At 36.4% G+C, this 20,121-nt stretch overlaps 1 protein-coding gene across 1 annotated transcript; it reads right to left on the bottom strand.

The window, feature by feature from the left end:
- Positions 1-155: 155 nt before the first annotated feature.
- Positions 156-19,482, bottom strand: LOC132157316 (WASH complex subunit 2-like). Its single transcript, XM_059566605.1, has 31 exons — positions 19,323-19,482; positions 19,052-19,216; positions 18,660-18,728; positions 18,366-18,539; positions 18,076-18,169; positions 17,938-17,999; positions 17,400-17,453; positions 16,844-16,945; positions 16,651-16,735; positions 16,465-16,530; positions 15,888-16,009; positions 15,709-15,778; positions 10,259-10,309; positions 9,973-10,155; positions 9,717-9,889; positions 9,542-9,649; positions 8,275-8,373; positions 7,407-7,502; positions 7,225-7,326; positions 6,632-6,798; positions 6,430-6,541; positions 5,614-5,817; positions 5,287-5,496; positions 5,067-5,189; positions 4,703-4,801; positions 4,546-4,614; positions 4,275-4,331; positions 3,365-3,565; positions 1,815-2,393; positions 1,527-1,701; positions 156-798 (listed from the first exon to the last, which is right to left on the bottom strand). The coding sequence occupies exons 1-31, from the start codon at positions 19,449-19,451 to the stop codon at positions 659-661; spliced, it is 4,140 nt and encodes a 1,379-aa protein (XP_059422588.1). The 5' UTR covers positions 19,452-19,482; the 3' UTR covers positions 156-658.
- Positions 19,483-20,121: the final 639 nt, after the last annotated feature.

Raw genomic sequence — 20,121 nt, 5'->3', positions numbered from 1 at the left:
CCTGGCAGCGTCAAACAACAATTTGTGACTGTATCTTGTTGCATTTTCACTGCATAACATAGAAAGGCTTGAAGATTTTAGATTTTCTACATTAAATGGTTAGCAATGGCATGGTCCTTTACACATTTTGAATTCAAGCACTCGGACTCATTCACTACGTTTCATAAAATATATTTTCTTCAGTTTCCAAAAATCATTTCACATGCAACACAAGAAATCTTAAGCTCAAGTTATAAAAACATCAACGACAAAAGCACTTATGTTGGCACACAGCCTTAGAGTTATGGCACCACATTTCAAAATGAAACGTTACAGTTGACAATGTCAGAGGAATGTCTCCAGCCTTAATCAACAGCCTTTTTTTTTTTACACCTTACCAGACAATTGTCATGTTTAAAGTGCTAATAAAAGACACATATCTGTTGCAAATGTCAATGCCATTTGAATACCGCTACATCTTTTACCAGTCAGATGACTTCACGTATGGCATTAGAGGTAAACAGATTTACAATCTTCTTTCCTGTCAATTTTTTTGTTGTTGTAAAAGTTACCTATTAGAGTTTATTAATTAATTATCACCAGTGTTAGATTACATCTACCTTCAATTAGGCCGTGAATATCACTACAGAGTTAAACAAAATGCTGTTATGTAGGAGACTCAGTTTCCCCCAAACGCATTCAAGGGATCATCAAAAATATTGCTGTCTGTTTCCACAGCTGATACAGGATCCTGGCTCTTCTTAGATTTGGAGGATGGCTTCACCGTTGGTTTTGTAGTGCCAGTCGAGAAGATATCATCTGTGAGGTGAGAGCAAAAAGCATAGACCTGTAAGCATTTGTGAGCGTGTCTTTATTGTTGAGCACATTTACATTGTTTACATTAGCAATGTTCATAAATTAATTAAAATTACCCGGGGACTCGTGTATAATTCTTGATATGCATGTGTGGAAAATTGTGAATGGCCATTCCAATGCCAATTTCATGCATAGGCAAATTTCCAGGCACATTTCAGGATTTAATAAGAAAATAAACTTGGTGCAAATATGTGCACATCATCAAATCACTCATTTATTAATGTGAGTGAAGTAAACAGAATAATAACTCCCATTAATTAAGAACTGACAGTGGCTTCGGAAAGCCCTTTCCTTCCCTTGTCTTCCCAACATAATAAAAAAAAGATTAAGGACAGAATTTGAGGGAATAGGTAATACTTTCTTTTTTTTAATGTAATTTTTTTTTTTTTAATACTTGGCTTTAAATATGGCAGCATCACATGGTAATATGTATATGGAAATTATATGCAGGCAAGGTTATGCATAGAAAAATGAGGCGCTGTAGTCTCCATATATGGTTATTCGATGACTGGGTAACTTGGCTCTGGCATACGTGTTTTTACAAATCCGAACTCTGTTGTGCATAAGCAAAATCTGTATTTATCACTTTTATGATGAAATTTACACACAGTTTTATAGACGTGGGCCCTGGTAAGAATCATAGTGAAGAGTGTTTTGCAGCGATAACTAACCCATGTCATCCTCGAATATAGATTTTGTCTCCAATTTCTTCTTTGCTTTCTTCTCCTTTGGCTTTGTGGGGCCAGTCAAGTCAGCAAAAATATCAACATCATCATCAAACAAACTTGCATCCAATGACACTTCCATGGGCTTCTTCTGGGCCTTGGGAGGTTCTTTCACTTCATCCTGTAAACATTTATTTTATGGTCAATAGGGAAACAAAAATCAGTCATAACCACTTCCTTCTGTAACCCCATTGATCTGTAATGCCAAACTTATAAAGAATGTGTGGTGTTTACCTGGAAGATGCCTGGTTTTACAGTGCTGGCTTCTGCTTTGGAGATTTTACTATCTGCGCTTTTACTCTTTCCTGCTCCGAAAATATCATCATCATCATCTTCTAGGAAGGACATGTGTTTGCCTTTCTGGACATTCTTCTGTTTCAGTGTGGCAAAAAGATCATCCTCATGGCTGTCAAAAATAGACAAGGCCTGGTCTTTCTTTGAAGCTATGACGACCTCTGTCTTGGAGGCTTTCTTATGGCCTTCCTCAGGGGTCTTTGCTTTGTGATTTGAGGAGGGAACAGGCTTTGTGGCAAAAAGATCATCTGAATCAAACAGATGATCTCCAGAATCGAGAAATCTCTTTGGCCTGACTGCTTCATCGGGGGTCTTGGCAGGAGCAGGGGTGCTGACAGGTATAGTGAGTGCTGAGGGTCGCACTGACACGGGGATAAAGGTAGGGAGAGAAGCAGCCATAACTGCTTCATCAGCTTGTAAAGAGGTGCTTTCTCCAACAGCTTCCTCAGATTGCTGTACTGAAAGATGTCTTGCTGCCCTTGTCTGCGGTCGCCGTCGCACTGCGCCTTTAGCCCGACCCTGCAGCAGAAAAAAGCCACTGAATGGACATTCTGATAGTGTTCATTTGGTTAATGAAACCTATAAAGAAAACAACTTTTTTCCATGACTAAGACAAGACGCGAGATCACACCAACATCATTAAACACTAGCTGAGACTACAGTATATCACCACGACAAAAAGAGATGAGACTAAAATGTAGTAAAAACTGTAAAAAATAAAAACTCTATATCCGAAATCTGTCTATATTTTCTTCAAACAAAAATAGAGAAAAAAATATATAAAACGTATTGAAACATCCTTAATATAATATTTCTATAATCTATAGAAATATTCCAGAATACTGTTAATGCACTTACACAACCTCTCCGCCACAATACAGAGTAATATTTGTATGTTTTAATATAAAAACGTGATTATAATTATATTAATATAAAAAAATAAAAAAAACACTTTAGAAGCTTTTGAGAAAAGGTATTACTCAATTACACAAAAGGCATTACAGGCAAGATAAATGGAAATGAAATCAACCAATCACTGCAGATTACGCAAGGGAGGAGTTTGTAAAGATGAATCGTTGAGTGAATCGTTTGGGAATCGTTGAACAAATAAGGTAAAAAATAAATGCATATTATAAGACAATGAAAGTGTTTTTTGACTTTGCATGCATGTCAACCTGTTGTCAGGGACTCCCAAAACCAAAATATGAACCTTTCATAACCATAACAGGGGCTCTTTAACAACTACCTTACTAACTATTAATAAGCAGCATATTAGGAGTTTGAGACAAATGTCGTAGTTACTGGTTTGTTAATAACAGGAATTGTACGTTAAAATAAAGTGTGACCTAAAATTCCAGACTTTGTGTCAACTGAAAAGAACAGGATGTTAAATAAATGCTGCACTATATCAACAGCAGCAGTTTTCATTGCAATAGCACAACCAATATTCCATGGCACCTATTAAACAAACATACTGCAGTCTGACCTACCTTGTTAGCACTCTGTAGCATGCTGACCTGAGCGGGCGAGTCGAAGCCCACCCCTCCCTCACTGGAGGGCTGATGCTCAGTGATCGTATTGGCAGCTGCAGGGAGGGAAACGGGTGCCAGGCCAGGGATTAAACTGACAGCTCCTGGAATCCGTGACACCGCGCCTGGCAGAAGGCTGGCAGGGTTGACAACTAAGCTCGCCTGAAAGAAACAGACAGGTCTTTAAATCTGTGACAAAACTTAAATTCAATACGCCCAGTGGCTATTGCTCACATGCAAAGATCAGAGAGAGACCGGTTTGTACTATTTTAGAAGTACAGTACACTAGATTTGCATTTCCTGCAGGACATGTTCATGTATGCAAGGCAGCAACAGAATAGTGAATAGGGTCAAATCTAGGTTTTCGGTCTTTGTCAATAAATCAAGATGCCTGTTTAAATTAATGCAAGAAAGAAATCACTATTCAGTATGCAGATTTAGGTCAATTTGATAATTGTTGGAGATGTGGTAAATATAAATAGACTGCTGCCTTGCAAACTCTGTAAACAGCACATTGCTACAGTAGCTGCAGAGCGCTGCATCAAGTGGTTTCCTATTGGTGCAGTAATGGTTTACTTACAATATTGGCATAGAGAGAAACAATGTTATGGCAAAGCTAAAGATGTTCTGGTATTCCAGAAACAGTGAAAACGTTAACAGACAAGAATATATAGTATATATGGTTTGCAGACAGATTTTTAACAGATTGTTGACAGGCATTTCGGGGTCATAAAACAGCTCAATGAAAAGCAAGACTGTAGCTTTTCTTTGACTTCTGAGAAAGATCATGCCAGGAGGACAAAGTAAAAAAAACCACAGTTTTCACACTGAGAGAAATGGAAGTACAGAGTTTTTTTTTTTTAAACATTACTTGAAGTTCTCCGATCCTTGAGGAGGTTTTTTTAGATTTTAGAGGGCTTGTAGGCTCCTGTGCGATTAAATAATATTAGTTACATACAAGTCAAACAGTAAAAACCAATAACCATTTTAACAGGAACTGGAAATGTCACAAATAATGTTTTATATTTATAAAATAAAATATAATATAATCTCTATTTTCTACATGTAAACAATGGCTTTTTTATTATTCTGTTGTATAAAGATGAATTAAAGCAACAAAGCAGATTTATTTCTGAGTATACCTTGCTTGAGGTTAGTGTTGATTGGTCCATTTCATTTGTTTTAGGCTTGCTGGGCTTCTCAGGTACTCTCTGTATGTGGATAATATAGTACTAGTATTTAGCTTTCATGAAGGATAAGAAAAAAACCCCACAAAACTTGTTGGGAAACAAACGGTACCGGAGGAGCTTTAGGCTTTTCTGAATTGAAGATGTCATCGTCTTCATCATCACCAAACAGTGTGGGGACATCTGGTTTTACAGAGCTCTGAGACGGCACCTGTAAAATGAAAATACCTCCATCAGTAAGTAACCTCTGTGTCTCCACAAAGAGGAAAAGTCTAAGCAGGCAAAGTCTAAAAGCAGTGTAGATAGAATAAAAAAACTAAAAATGTACTACATTAAGCTAACTGAGACTTGTTATAGCACTTGCGTTTCATTGCTCTTTTGTTGATTTTGATTGCTTCCATTGTCCTCATTTGTAAGTCTCTTTAGATAAAAGCATCTGTTAAATTACTAAATAGTTCTTCATATCAAAGACTTACAGACGGTTTAGGAGAAGTGGCAAAAAGGTCTACGTCAGGATCGTTGTCCCTCTGTTGCGTGTGACTGAAAAGTAGTTCCTCATCTTGGAACACACCTGTGCTCTTCATTTGGGGCCCATGATCCTGAGATCACAATCAAAATCAATAAATAACATTAAATAACCTACTTAGTCATACAAATTCATAACTCATAGTACTAAAAAATCTAAAAACAACTAACCTTTAGTGCATTCTTTTCTGTTGATTCGGATGTTTTAGGGGCAGGAATTATTACATTAGTGTTCATATCTTCATCATCATCATCATCATCATCATCATCAAAAAGACTCAGTGCTGTTTTCTTGGCATTGGTCCCTTTAATCTCCATGGGCGGAGGGCCCTCCTTTAGCTTGTCACAATCAGAGATCTCCTCTTGATCCTTAGTATGTTTCTGTGGAATAGACCATCCCAATTTCTCTAACCCTTTTTTTATTTAGGTGTAACCCATAAATGTCGATGTTTATTGCCCTTTTGTTTTCGTTTTTTTGTTTTTTTATATTTTACTCACTTTATTTGTGTCTTGCTTGTCTGCTAATACATCAATCCCACCAAAAAGGCTTACTGCTCCTACTGGCTTCTTCTTAATCTCAGTGCGGTCTACAGAGGGTGGAATGAATTCCACTGGCTGCTTCTCTTCTTCTATCTTGTCTTTCGGTAGATTAGGTGCATTCTCCTCTTCCGTAGATTCAAACAGAGAGGGAGCACCAGAAACCTGAAACACAATGCTATTTTTAGCTACTAAAATAAATTCAGTAAAAAAGAAAATTGACCTACATTAATATAAATGCTACGCAAAAAAAACTTTTTTAATATGTCAAATAAATTATGATGAATGATTGGAAACATACACTAGAACTACCACAAAAGGTTTGGGCCAGAAAGATTTTTTTTTTTTTTTTTTTTTTTTTTTTTTAGAAATGAATACTTTATTTAGAAAGAACACATTAAAATTGATCAAAAGTGTCAGTAAAGACATGTAAAATGATAAAAGATTTAAAATAAATGCTGTTCTTTTGATCTTTCATTTCCATCAAAGAATCAAAGGAGTGGAGGAAATCACAATTTCCACCAAAATAATAAGAACAACAACTGTTTTCAACATTGATAATAATCAGAAATGTTTCCTGAGCAGCAAATCGTCATATTGAAATATTGAAAAAAAGCAATGATGCAGAATAAATTCAATTTTTTATATATGTTAAAACAGATATATTTTTATATATATATATGTGGTAAGCATATAAGACTTTTTTCAAAAACATCTCACAGATCAAAATTCTGTAAAGTAGCCCAAAAAGTATATTGACACTCAAGCCACACTTACCTTTGCTTCAGAAGGAGCTTTATTTGCAGGTGTTTTAAAGCCAAAAAGAGGTTCTTTGTCCTCATCATCTTCATTCTCAAACAGCAGAGATACTCTCTGGGATGACTTCTTACTGCAAGGACAGACAATATTTTTTACAGCATAATGATTTATTGTTTTTCCTCACTACTTTAGTACATTTACTGATCACCGATCCACAAACCTTGACTCGTTTGTGGCTGCAAACAAATCATCGTCGTCTTCAAACAGACCGTCTTTTTGTGCTGCTTTGACACTGGGTAACCTAGAGGGGGCGCTAACACTCGACTTCATTCTGCTGGGCTTCACTTCCGGGCTCCCTTTGCTGGGCTTGGAGCTCATCCACTGATCCTGATACACAGATGAGCAAATGTTGTGCCATGTCATGTGATATCAGCATGCTTCATCGATTGAACAAATAAAAATGCTCTCAAAATAAAATTAAAAATTTTTCACACTTTATTTTAATAAAGTCAATGAACTCCTAATTTGCTGCTTACTAATAGTTAGTAAGGTAGTTGTTAAGTTTAGGTATTGGGTAGAATTAGGGATGTAGAATATGATCTTGCAGAATATGTGCTTTATATGCACTAATAAACAGCCAATGTTAATGATATGCATGCTAACAAGGAACTTTGTAATAGTGAGAATTTGTCCCTATACTAAAGTGTTACAGACAATTTCATATAACCATTTTGTATTGTAATATATGTACTGTATTTTTTACAATTGTAATGACTGTAATTGGTTTACTCTGCATTAAACACACACACATACATCATCATCACTGAAGAATGAACTGGATTCAGGTTTCTTGGGTTGTAGAGATGTTTTTTTGACCTCAACCGGCTTGAACTTTGGTGTTGATGAAAAAAGGTCCTTAAAAAGTCAAAACAGACTGGCTGAAAACCACTGAGTAGAATAAAATAGATCTAGATTACTATCTCTTTAAACATCACCTCTTCTTCTTCATCAGCAAATATTGAGAGCGGAGCTTTACTGGCTTTGTTCTGAGTTGTCGACTTTGACTTACTTGCAGTCTCACTTGCGAATAGCTTTAAAACAAGCAAGAACCAGGACAGCAAATACATCAAAGACAAGTATCAGGAGTCAGTGTGTAATTGAGGTTGAGTGATATAACTAAAACAAAGAATATTGTCAAGATATATATTTTAAAGGAATGAATGGTTCACCCAAAAATCTAAAATTCGGTCATCATTTACTCACCCTCATGTCGTTCCACAACTGTTTTTGAATTTTAAAGAACCAAAAAGTTGATGGTCCCCACTGACTTCAACAGTAAAGAAAAGAGTACTACGGAAGTCAATGGGGACATCAACTGTTTGACTACCAGCATTCTTCAAAATATCTTCTTTTATGTTCAACATAAGAAAGAAACCCATAAAGGTTTTGAAACAACATGAAGGTGAGTAAGTGATGACAAATGTTCATTTCTGGTTGAACTATCCCTATAACATTATCAATCTGAATAATAATTTCCATAAACAGAAACAAATCAAACCTTTTTTTGCCTGCCAAATGTATTCATACTAAACATGAATACTTTTGATTCATGAGACAAGACGTGGCTACAAAACTAGTCTACTGAATCTTTAGGAGATTTACTAATATACTATATAAGGTTAAAATTATTCTAATATAATAGTATCTTATCACTGCAATATTCACAGTGTTGCTTTATTTGTATTGACAAACAAATCATTGCATAACTACTTCAATATTAAATATATGGCCCAGCACTAATTTAAATACACTGGAAAACTGAGAACAGGCTCTCTGTTTCATGACTACAGAAAAGTGGCGTACTTGTGAGTCTTCATCGTCTGAGAACAGACTCTTGCTATGCGTTTTCTCAGATGCTCCCAGTGCAGGTGAAGATTTGACTGCTTCAGGTGGAGGTCCACTCTCCAAAAACAATGCAAAAACAATAAATAACAATCAACACAGCAAGTATTAATACAACAGTAGGGGTGTAACGGTACGTGTATTCGTACCAGACCGTTTCGGTACAGGGCTTTCGGTACAGTACACGTGTGTACCGAATGACCGAATGCAATATTTTGTGTGCGGAACATTGGAACATTTTCATGTTTCCAAACGAACATATTAAGTGGTGGAAGTCTCCGCGTTGAGCGCAAATCCCGCCCTGCAGCTGATTCTAAGGCCGGTGACACACTGCGTGGCGTGAGCGTGGCGTTTCTGCTGCGTGTCAGTTGCGTGACGGCTGCCTTGAGTTTTCTGTGTCTTTACACACCAGAATCATGCCTGACGCGGCGCTGGCACGCTGCTGCTACTATAATATGACATAGAGGGAAACCGCTGACAGACCAGGATCTTGTCTTCACGACAACAATATCTATACTTCATGTTGAGCATAAATATAAAGCCTACTGATAAAGGACACCGTCAACAGTATTGACGGCAAAATAGACTATGTTTGACAGGTGCAATATGCCAGTGTGTCTTCGGCCTAAGGTTTTCAAAAGGCATCACGAGAGTGTGAACATCAATACAACTAGGAAAAAAACGATTCTAATTCAAACACAGCTCCAGTCTGCATTTAAACAGACCTTTGCTCTTAATTCCGATCGGTCCAACGCAATAACGAAATCTAAAAAGGTCTAAAAACTGAAACTGTTGATGCTGCAACTTTACACTTTGGAAAAGTTATATATATTTTTTAAATATGAGCAGGCCTACAAGCTGGGATTGGTAATGCTGCACTGTAATCATAGTTATTTATTTATATTTTTCATTATATTTTATTATATGATATTGGTTTGAGACAGAGTATTTTATTTAGTGGAGAACTTTGCAGCAGTATTTTATTTCTTATTCTTTTTTATATATATTTTATTAAAAAGTATTTTAAAAAAAAAAGAAAAAGAAGTATAAACAAATTGTTAAAAAACGTTTATAGTAATGAACAACCGGCAGTTTAATATTTCCCTTTCTTTTACTTACTGTACCGAAAATGAACCGAACCGTGACTTTAAAACCGAGGTACGTACCGAACCGTGATTTTTGCATACCGTTACACCCCTATAGAACAGAGAGACTGAGAGTTTTCTACCTCTTCAGACTGGACAGACTCTTCACTGGTGGAAGGCCTGCGTTTCTTCAGACCCTCCAGTATATTTTTAGTGCCGGGTCCAAACATTGAAATGGCACCAACAGGAAGCTGCAAGCAAACACATTCAGTACATAACCAACAACAACAATCATCATGAAATGATTAAAAAGCAGACCTTTTTCTCTGAAGGACGTGTCTCCTCATCCCCAATGGCTCTTTTGTCCTGTTGGGGAAGAACTGCACTGGCTTTCCCACTGAACACTGCTCCGCCTTCATCCTCCTCCTCCTCCTCCTCATCAGCTTCTCCAAACAGGTCTTCAGTCTTCTTTGGCATTTGCTTTTCTTGCCCTGATCACAAAGATACATATTTAAGCTTTCCCAAAAAGAAAGTCAGTTGTCATACCTCAGGGCAAATGTTAGATAGTATGTACCAGGGGTGGATTTGTTAGGTGTCTTCCCACTGAAGAAATCATCATCATCGTCTTCATCATCAAACAGTCCACCTCCCACCGAGGCACGCTTTGGAGCTGCCTGCACTTTGGGCTTCACCGGACTCTTACTGCCTTTGCCCTCTAGTGAGTCTGAATCATTTGGTGAGCCCAAATGTTTGTTTTCTGTGGGTAAGGGGCGTGAAGAGATCTTACTCATTAGTAACTACAGAAAACTGTCATGTAAAACAGTGTGCGAGTATGCAAATTGAATGCAGTTAATGCTTACCAGCAAAGATGGAGACAGCGCCAGTGGGAATTTTCTTCGTTTTAGGGGGCTCTACAAAAGCAAATGAAAAAGATAAGATGACAAGCATGTAAAGGAGTTTTATGTCAACACAAGGTGGGAGAAATATGAGATGATGATGATACTGTACAGCCATTTAGTCATTATAGTTAAAAACTAAAAAAACAAAATCCTGAGTCAATGTTTGTTAAATGGCTATTTATAAAACACATTAACACACAGATTTTTCCAGTCAGACGGAAAATTATTTACGAAATAAATAAATAAATAAATAAATAAATAGAAATTAAATCATTATAAAAAGATTTTAGTCAATACGGTATTATTTACAAACTACATAAATAAATAGAAATACAAGTAAATTCATTTAAATTTTTTTTTTGAAAGCAGGAAATCAGATGGTTTGAACAATGGCTCATATAATGAACAAATCAGTATAAGAATATAGATCTTTTCTTCTATACTGTAGTGTACAACAAAGCAAAATTGATTATTGAAAAAGAAAATAAATAAATGTAGTGCAGGACTTGGTTCTGTGCATCTGAATGTGAGCTTGCATCACTGAATTGTCTCGTAGGACTGGCCTACATATAGGATTGGGTACCGAAACCCGGTACCAATATGGCACCGAATAAGAACGCAGATTTCGGTGCCTCATTTCGGTGCCTCTTAAATGCCTGAGCGAATGATTGAAATATTTGTCCTGGTTCTCCGAAATGTACACAAGAAGCACGGGCGTAGCTAGGCTTTTTTAGCATTAAGCTCCATAAACTACACAAATTCGCTATCGCCTCAGAGTCCGTCCGCTTAAATTTCATATGAAAACGGGCGGCAGACCTGTCTCCTCAATCTTAGAGAGAATGCGCATCGAAGTTTTAGTGGGAAAAAGAGTTTTAAACAGTCCTCTTCTGCCGCGCAGCAGCGCTGACACACACCTGACAAACGCGCGAGAGAGAGAAATGATGGAGACTTTAAGAGAAAGTGCAGAAAAACAGCCTCTATTTCGTTCATAACTTGAACCAACGACAACAGGTAAAGCTGTCATCTGTGTGGATATTGGCAATATCGTTAACAGTTCTTGTTTATAATCATAAGGCTTCTTCTTAACAAGATCTTAGTCCATGCTGTGTTCTGTTAATGCATGAACTTCATTATTTGAAGTGCACTTGCCGTCCAGTAATCGCAAAAAGCTTTGTGCTTTGTTACTTTTTAATTTACAAAGTATCAGCTTTAAAATTATTCCAAATTCATAACAAAAGTCAAACAATAAATACAGTTTTGGTGCTCTTTAAGGGGCCGTTCACATATCGTGCCTAAAAACGCGTGGAAAACGCTAGGCGCACCACTTTCTGATTTTTTTCCAAAAGCCTTCGGGCCATTGCTAATTAACCATGACCTGCTCTCTCCATAAATTTCAGCAAAGGATAAATGGATTTGCAGCACTAAAAATCGCTTGCAGTAGCTCTGTTACTAAATTTTATTTAAAAATGGCTATCCATATAGAGCTATGATCAGCTGTTCCTTCATCTTGGCTGAGCTTTCAACGTTGGTACTGTAAAGGATGAAGCTGATTGGTTGGTTCTTGTCACATGACCTGCGGTGCGCTTGCGGGATTCTGAAAAGTTGAGATGTTTTTAACTCGATACGGTGCGGGCGCGCCCGGAAAAAAAATGAGCGCGTCGCTTCAATTATGAGCACGCACGCATACCGCGCGCCTACATTTGAAATAACGAACTTGAGCGCGCAAAAGACGCGACATGTGAACGGCCCCTAATAAAGGCGGGCATACACGGTGCGAATTCGGATAATGTATAATGTAATGTATAATGCGGCAGGCGCGATCGCGAGTAGTGCCTCAGTTCGAGCAGCACGTGAACCTATCATACCTTGCTCTTTACTACTAGAGTACATAATGAACATGAATTAACATCAAAAGGTAGGATATTTTATAAGAGATTCTACAGTACAACACTTTCAAACTGCGGAAAACGTGTAAAGCTTGTAAACATTGCAACGTAATATTAACCTCGGTAACCTTTCAGTGTCCATAAGCTCATCAGTCAGCTAGAAAAATAACTATAAAGAGGAGCATTTTACTATATTTATGAGCTATTGAATTTTAATATTTTTACTTATCCTGTTGTCTACATGATTCAACTCCTCCTATAAAATTTAATTTTACTAATTAAGAAAAACAGACTGAAAGTGTGAAAGTCTTAAAAATAAAGGAGCTTAAAAGGTTCTTCACAGAATAATTTTGGTTCCACAAATAACCATTCAGTCAAAAGCTCTTTGAAGAACAATCTCTTTCTGACCTTTTCATAATCTGTTATTGTCTTCAAATGTTAAAGGTTCTTTATGAAACCATTTAGACAGGGAAAAAAAGGTTCTTCTATGGTATCATGAAGCACCTTTATTTTTAAGAGAGTATGACAACATTTACAGGACGCATTGAGGAGGACCCCAAACTATACTCAGGGACCAAGTGATGCTTATGGTCCATGATATTGGTACAGATTTTGTGTAATAAACAACGCATGACTGTATGTTTCAAGTTGGAAAAGACATTTAGCTCCCACTTTAAGTGAACCTTCATTCCCAGGTCATCTACAAGAGGGATTAAAATGCTGATAAAGTCAAGAAAAGATGAGACATAAACACGTCAGTATGATTAAAAAGTTAAAATGTAAAATAAATAATTTAAATAAAACGCATAAAACATGTTTATTCTGTGGCACCTAAAAAAATCATTTGGCACCTAAGTTTTTGCTTATAGGAGCCAATGGCCCCTTACTCGATTTTTTTGTTTGGAGCCCTGTGTATCTGTGCAGTTCTTTGTCATAAATACAAAAGATCATGAGGGAGCAGTCAGTTTCCCATCTACTGTAAAGTTTTCTCTCCGTTCATTGCTCATCACACCGCATCTGTTTCCTCCACCGAAAATATAGCCCTTAACACATATGAACGCATACTTTAATTATACTTATTTAAATATACTTAATCTAATTATACGTACTTTATAAATACACTACTGTGCAAAAGTCTTAGGCACGTTAGTATTTTCACCCCAAAGAATTGTGTTTGGCCAGTTATTTATATCTTTTGCTGTAGTCTGAAAACAGCCAGTGCTCCACACAGAGATCTGATTGTACATTCAAAAATCTCACTAGATTATTATTACAATTAATGGCAAAATGAATGTTTGGAAATGTAAACTGATGTTTCCTACTGACAAACTACAGCAAAATATATAAATAACTGGCTTAAAACCCTTTTTTGGGGTGAAAATACTAGCGTGCCTAAGACTTTTGCACAATACTGTACTTTACAAATGACATCGTTACGTTTTTAAAGACAGGGACAAACGGCACTCATTTTAACTAAATATCAGAGTGATTGACAGAGATACAGTACAAACATTATGTGTGGTTTCTATTAAATAATGACCCAGATTGTGAAATACATTTATTAGCCTTAGAGCAGTGATGCTCGGGTTGATCCGGAATGAGCATTACGAGTCATCCAAAAATATTTTTAATGATATTCGGGTCGCGGTCGGTCGGGTCGTTTGAAATAAAGATGCCAATTAAACTTTTGTAATTTATATAGTACTAGACACAATTTTGAAATACATTGGCCTACACTTTATGGCTGAATAACTGGCACGAATAGAGTGACCACCTGTACCACTTTAAGTTGTACAGCAATTTTACCCTTTGTCCCGCCTCACGCAAATTGAGCATCTGTCCCGCTTTTTCATTCGACCCTGCCTAATAAATAAACGGTTATGTCCAATAGTACAGAGGAGAGCAATAAAAGCGTTAGTCGATAGGCTGAGTCGTACGTCAATTAAACTGTTGACTGGTGCACGAATGCCTCCTCAACATTCAACAATCTCAAATTGGAGTGTGCGCGCGCTGCTCGTTCAGGTTCAGCAGTCATGGCCAGTGTGGCCATGAAAAAGAGAAGCACTTTCAATAACGAATGGACCGCAACATACTCTTGGTTAAGACCTGTAGATGGTCGAAGCAGAGAGAGCTTTTTGCATTCTATGCGAAAGCAGTTTTTCTGTGGGACATGGTGGAGAATACGATGTGAAGCGACATGGTGCATGTAAGTAGAATTTATTGTGTGAAATCTGACTCTTCCAGCAACTGTTACAACTAACCCCGCCCATGGGGTAAATTGTAACATTTGACTCTTGGCGCTTTGGGCGATACTGCAAAGGAATGTTAGGTCCGACGAACATACAAACAGTGCTCATTTGTAGGAGAGGCTTGCATGTTGTTGGTTTAAAAATATGGTTTGTCTAACCCCATTACTTTGTTCATTATTTGGCCAAATCCAAAAAGTGTTACGTTGTGCCCCACGCTCCCCTACCAAAGAAAAAAAGCACATCATCAAGAAACATGCAAATCAGTGCAATCGTTTTTAAATAAACCAAATGACCAGCAGGTTGACAAAGTTTGGGCGGCAGAAGTGGCGAGCATTTATAATGCCGTACATCACACACATTCATATCGCTCTATCGACTGCAGTAAATTAGCCCCAGTAACTTTTCCAGATTCTGAAATAGCTAAGAGAAAAGCTGTAGAAACTTTGGGTGATATTTTGGGTCAGGTAGTGTCTTAATCTTTTAGTCGGTGGGTTTAAAAAGAAATATAGGCGATATATTACAAAAAGCTTGAAATATCTACTTTTAAACGAAAATATTCAAAACAAAATAAATAGGCTATAATCTGAATATGTACGTTAATCCATATGAAATGTGCATTTCTCTCTGGCGTTCACGGCGAATCTGCATCGTCAACTTCATCTAAGCAGCGACACAGAAAACACCAGTTTATTGCTAAACAATTAAATGTCTCCTTGCTAATTTAGACACATTCATAAATATTACTTTAACATTTCCTTTGTGGCAAGCCTTATGTGTGCGGTCATAACGCTTATTATCCTGTAGGCTATAGCCTATTTAAGTAATTAAATTAATATAAAGGGGCTACGCATTTACTACTTGTAAAAAACGCGGGTCAGGAAGCGGGTCAGGTACAATATTTTCTTTTTCTTTTTTTGCGAGTTGCGGGCGGGTTAGTTGAAAACATCGGTCTGGGGAGCGGGTTGTTTATACACTGACCAGCGCATCACTGCCTTAGAGTAAGGGAAGTTTGGAAAATGAGAGCATCCAAGGAGCGTGTGAAAACTATGGATTTATTTTAAAATATTTTGTAATGGTCTTTAATGTTATCCATAGTTTTTTTTTTTTTGTATACAAGTATTGGTCCTGGCACAATTTAGGCACCGATACAGTTTTAAAAGTATCGAAATGGCACCGGTATCATAAAAAACCCAATCGATACCCAACGCTACCTACATCTGACTTTAAATGGGCAACAGAATTAGATCTGAGAAGAGTGACAATTACAAAGTCTTACCTGTTGCCTGAATTACGGTCTTTTCCTTTTCCAGAGGATCGGCTTTGGGTGCATCAGAAAACAGATCTCCCTAAAGAACAAATATTATGAATATGAACTGACATTCACAGATTACTACCATATCTTTTTCTAGATGTACTTGTATGCTTTTGTATGATACTACATTATTATTTACCAACCTCATCATCATCATCAAACAGGCCTTTGCCTCCACTAAATAGTCCACCATTTCCACCAAATGGAGAATATTCCTCATCTTCCATTTTTGGTGGTTTGAACAGCTCATCCTGATCATCCTCCACTTGTACATAAAACATATGACAATTATTTTACTAGCTACTGTAATTTCCTTCCACTTCTGAAAGAAACTATGATACAGGTATACCAGATAATTTTTTTTAAATGCTTGATAACAGTGTAGTTGTTTTCAATTAAAAAATGCAGATACAGTCATCTGCTGATATATTTATTTGTACATACACTACTATACAAAAGTATGGAATCAGTATTACTACTTATGATATTTTGATAAGAAAGAATACATTCAATTTGTGCGTAAAAGCTTTGCTATGACAATAAAATATATGAAAATAGTCAAATGTTTTCACTATATTTATGATCAAATAAATGAAGCTCTGGTGATCATAAGAGACTTCTTTCAAGACCACGGGGGAAAAAAACTGACCCCAAACTTTCGAATGGTAGTGTGCATTTGGCAGCATGATCTGATAAGCACATGCGATATGAAGCTCATACCCTGAGGTTTTGACTCTTTCTTTGTTTTACTCTTCTTCTGGGTGATGGATGGGCCTGATGACAATGCTTGAGAACAAACAAGTGCATGCACACAGATAAACATGAGAAAGAAAACTGACTGAATGGAAAGATGAAAAGGTGTTAAACAATAAATCAATTCAATTCATATGTTGTTCAGGACCATACATGTGCGATCTGTGTCTGGCTTATTCGGAGTCTCCCCCTTGATTCTGGCTGCTAGTTCATCAGCAAAGGATGGCAGACCAGTGTCCTGAAAGACATGGGATGCAGGAAATCCAATGTTAAGTTTTAGTTTGCACATTTTAGAAAGATAATTTTTCATAATACTCATTTGCTAAGTAAAAAGAAAGATATTAACCTTTTTGAGCTCATCTTCATCCTTATCAGACCCTCCAAATATGTCCGAATCTTCATCTTCGTTCTCTTCATCAGCATCATCATAACTAGCAACAGATGGTTTCTATGGGATGAACAAATTAATGTTTGACCAGAAATACAGCAATCTATACATGGTACAATGTTAAATAAATGTTTTATTTTTCTTTCTTTTTTATTGATTTACCTAAATATGGCTTTATCATTAAAAATAATAATAGCAACAATAATTCACTAATTACATTTCTAAAAGAAATGTACCTATTTAAAGAAATAATTATAAAAAAATAACACTTTTATATATATATATATATATTTTTTTTTTTTTTTTTTTTAACTTTTTAAAAGATTAAGTAAATCTCACGGTATTGGATTGTTTTGGTTTTATAACCCACTTTATTTTAGATGTGGAATCATCACACATCTATAAAATATAATCTACACTGCTATAAAAGCTATGGTTAAATATTACACGTATATCTGTCATGCTTATATAAACTACCAGAGTAGTACAATAGGACAATAGGAAGAAGTCTTACTTTCTTAAAGTCTTCAAGGACTTCCTCATCCTGGTCAGAGTATTCATCTGACTGCTTTTAGAAAATAAAAGGATTATACATATATTTTTTTAAAGGAACACTCCGCTTTTTAAAAACAAAAAAAAACACAAAAAGGCACAATTTCCATCTCCCCTAGAGTTGGACAGTTGAGTTTTAACATTTTTGAATCCATCTTCCGTCGGTCTTAGTACACGATGTAACTACAGAAGAGTCAAGTTTTAAACAGGAAAAATATAGAAACTCTTTGGTCATTTTTTAGCGAGATGCTAACGGTCTAATCAGATTCAATGATCTATGCTAAGCTAAGCTAAGCTAAAAGTGCTACAGCCAGACCCTGAGATCGGCTGAATGGATTCAAAAGCGGTAAAACTCGACTGTTTTACTCTAGGGGAGTGGGAAAATGAGCCCATTTTCAAAAAAAGTGGAGCACTTCATTCATTTTTTTTAATTTTATTTTCAATGCTCTTAAAATGTTAACGACGGAATCCATGTACATGTGCACATCATTATCTCTTACCTCATCACCTTCTTCAAGATCACTCTCAATGACGCTGTCTCTGCCACTCCTGATAGACATTTCTATAAAACACACCAGTTAAAAACAACCTAAAACAAGACGAAGAAAATCAGAAAGCTTATGAATCTGAAATCTCACCATCGCTGGATAGATCGCCCAAGCCAACATCCTCCTGATCCATAAATGCTTGGGAACCAATCAAGTACGGCAGAGGCCTGTCCACATACAGGTCCTATCAATAAAAATACATTTAGGCACAGAAAAAGCCGTGAAGATGTACCCATTGATATAGCTCAGTTCCCTCTTTCATTTGAGTTTTTTTTTTTTTTTTGCACATTTTAACACCACACACCCAAAAGCCACTAATTATATATAATAACTGTCTGATCATCAAAGAAGTGCTCAAGGGGCTGTAGAGAAGCATTTACCTTTGCTTCCAAAATGGGCTCGACTTTTTCCAGAGTCTCTTCATCCTCAGAGTCTGAGTTTCCTGCTTTAATGTCCAGCTGTTCGAAAGCAGATTCCAGGACCTTCAGACCATAGTTGACTGCCTCTTGGACTTTGGGAATGAGTTCTGCTTCTTTCTGTTCCCTTGTCTTCTCCTTCACATACAGTATGATATAAATGGACTATAATAATTAATAATTCATAATAACGCACTGTATGAAATCACAGAAATGACCCACAGCAGAAAGACCCAGAGAAACGTTTCTAATCACTACCTGTTCAGGCTGTTTCTCCATGGTTTCTGGCTTTGTTGCAGGGTCTTCCACCTCTTCATCGTAAACCCTCTAAGGAATAAAAAAAACGACGTAAGATTTCACAATAAACAGCGTATGTCCATGTTTACACCATTATTTTTTCTTGAAATGTATCAAATTTCACAATTTCCCAATATGAAGTGAGAAAAAAGCTCAATAAAAAATATACAGTTGGGCTACTTTGAATCTCAAGAGAGGAACTTTGAAATGGAAACGTATAAATATCAAAAGCCGACAAACTCTGGCCTATATTATCAAGTGTGAACTGTTGTTTCAGTTTAAAACTTGAACTGCTTTGCATCCATATACAAAGTGAATTCTTATTCAGCTAAAATGATGAAAAAAATACATACGTTCTCAATGAACTGTGTGTTGGACAGCATGAGGAAGTCGTTAAACACTGTGTGTAGGCGGCTATCTGTGGCTTTAGTGTCCTGAATAAGACCGTCCAACTGTTTCTCAATCTCATGAGTCTTGGACAACATCCTCTGAGAGAAGTCTTGCAGGAAAAGAAACAACTGCAGAGATACAAATAAACATTCAGTCTAGACCATCTGTATAACACAGCGGCAAGTGTATTCAATGATGAATATGAAACAGGAATGCATGCATTTCACTTTGTACCCCTGAATCTGCTGCCAGTGACCAGTTTGTGCTGGACTTCTGCATCTCTTCCAGTGTCCAGGGTCTCTCCCATACTTGCTCAGCCTCCCCATTATGATTACTGGGGCCATTCTCCATCAAATTAGACATGCTGGTTTACTCTGTTGAAGATCATAGGTTTTACCTGAGTTTAATACTGATAGAAAGACATTATAACTCAAGATTATATAGATGATATTATATCTCAGTAAAATCATGACTGCCTCTTGTGAAAAAGAAATGTGCTTAATTGTATTGATTATGCAGTGTACTTCAATTCTTCAAAATATATTTTTAAAAACTACTTGCACATAATTTCATTTTAATAAAGAAAATGCCACTTAAATGTACTTAAAGAGAATATACTTTCAAGACTGTTTAAGTACTTAACACACTTCAGTACAATTTAAAAAAGTACACTTTGTAATAATATCAAATGAAGAGCTGCACATTTCAATCACTTATCTTTTTTTATCATGCTTTACAGAAGTAATTTACGTAATTTAAAATTTGCTTATTTTAATGTTGACTAACATACTAGAGCACATGTAAAGTACTTGATTGTAATTGTACTCCAAACTGTAGTGTGTTATTTCATTTGACATTTTAAGCTAATAGATTTTATTTCAAAAGTACTACATTTCAACTTCATCGTTACAAATGTGTAACTGCCTATATTTACATCCATGACATAAAAGTTTAAGATATAAATTACATTAATTTTTATTAAGGTTTACCATAAATGCCTGTCAGTACATTCACTAGTTTATAACCATATTCC

The sequence above is a fragment of the Carassius carassius genome, chromosome 14, assembly GCF_963082965.1.
Source record: "Carassius carassius chromosome 14, fCarCar2.1, whole genome shotgun sequence".
Taxonomy (NCBI): domain Eukaryota; kingdom Metazoa; phylum Chordata; class Actinopteri; order Cypriniformes; family Cyprinidae; genus Carassius; species Carassius carassius.
Note: the sequence above shows the minus strand (reverse complement) of the source record. Positions and strands in the feature narration are given on the sequence as shown.

What these genes read in the sequence shown, in the direction of transcription:
- LOC132157316 (XM_059566605.1), bottom strand. Translation starts at nt 19,451, where the DNA reads ATGTCTAATTTGATGGAGAATGGCCCCAGTAATCATAATGGGGAGGCT. An exon ending in ATCTTGAAGAAGGTGATGAG is followed by an intron (nt 17,454 to 17,937) that starts GTAAGAGATAAT and finishes ATTTTCTAAAAG; the next exon opens with CAGTCAGATGAATACTCTGA. An exon ending in CGCTGTCTCCATCTTTGCTG is followed by an intron (nt 10,156 to 10,258) that starts GTAAGCATTAAC and finishes CCTTACCCACAG; the next exon opens with AAAACAAACATTTGGGCTCA.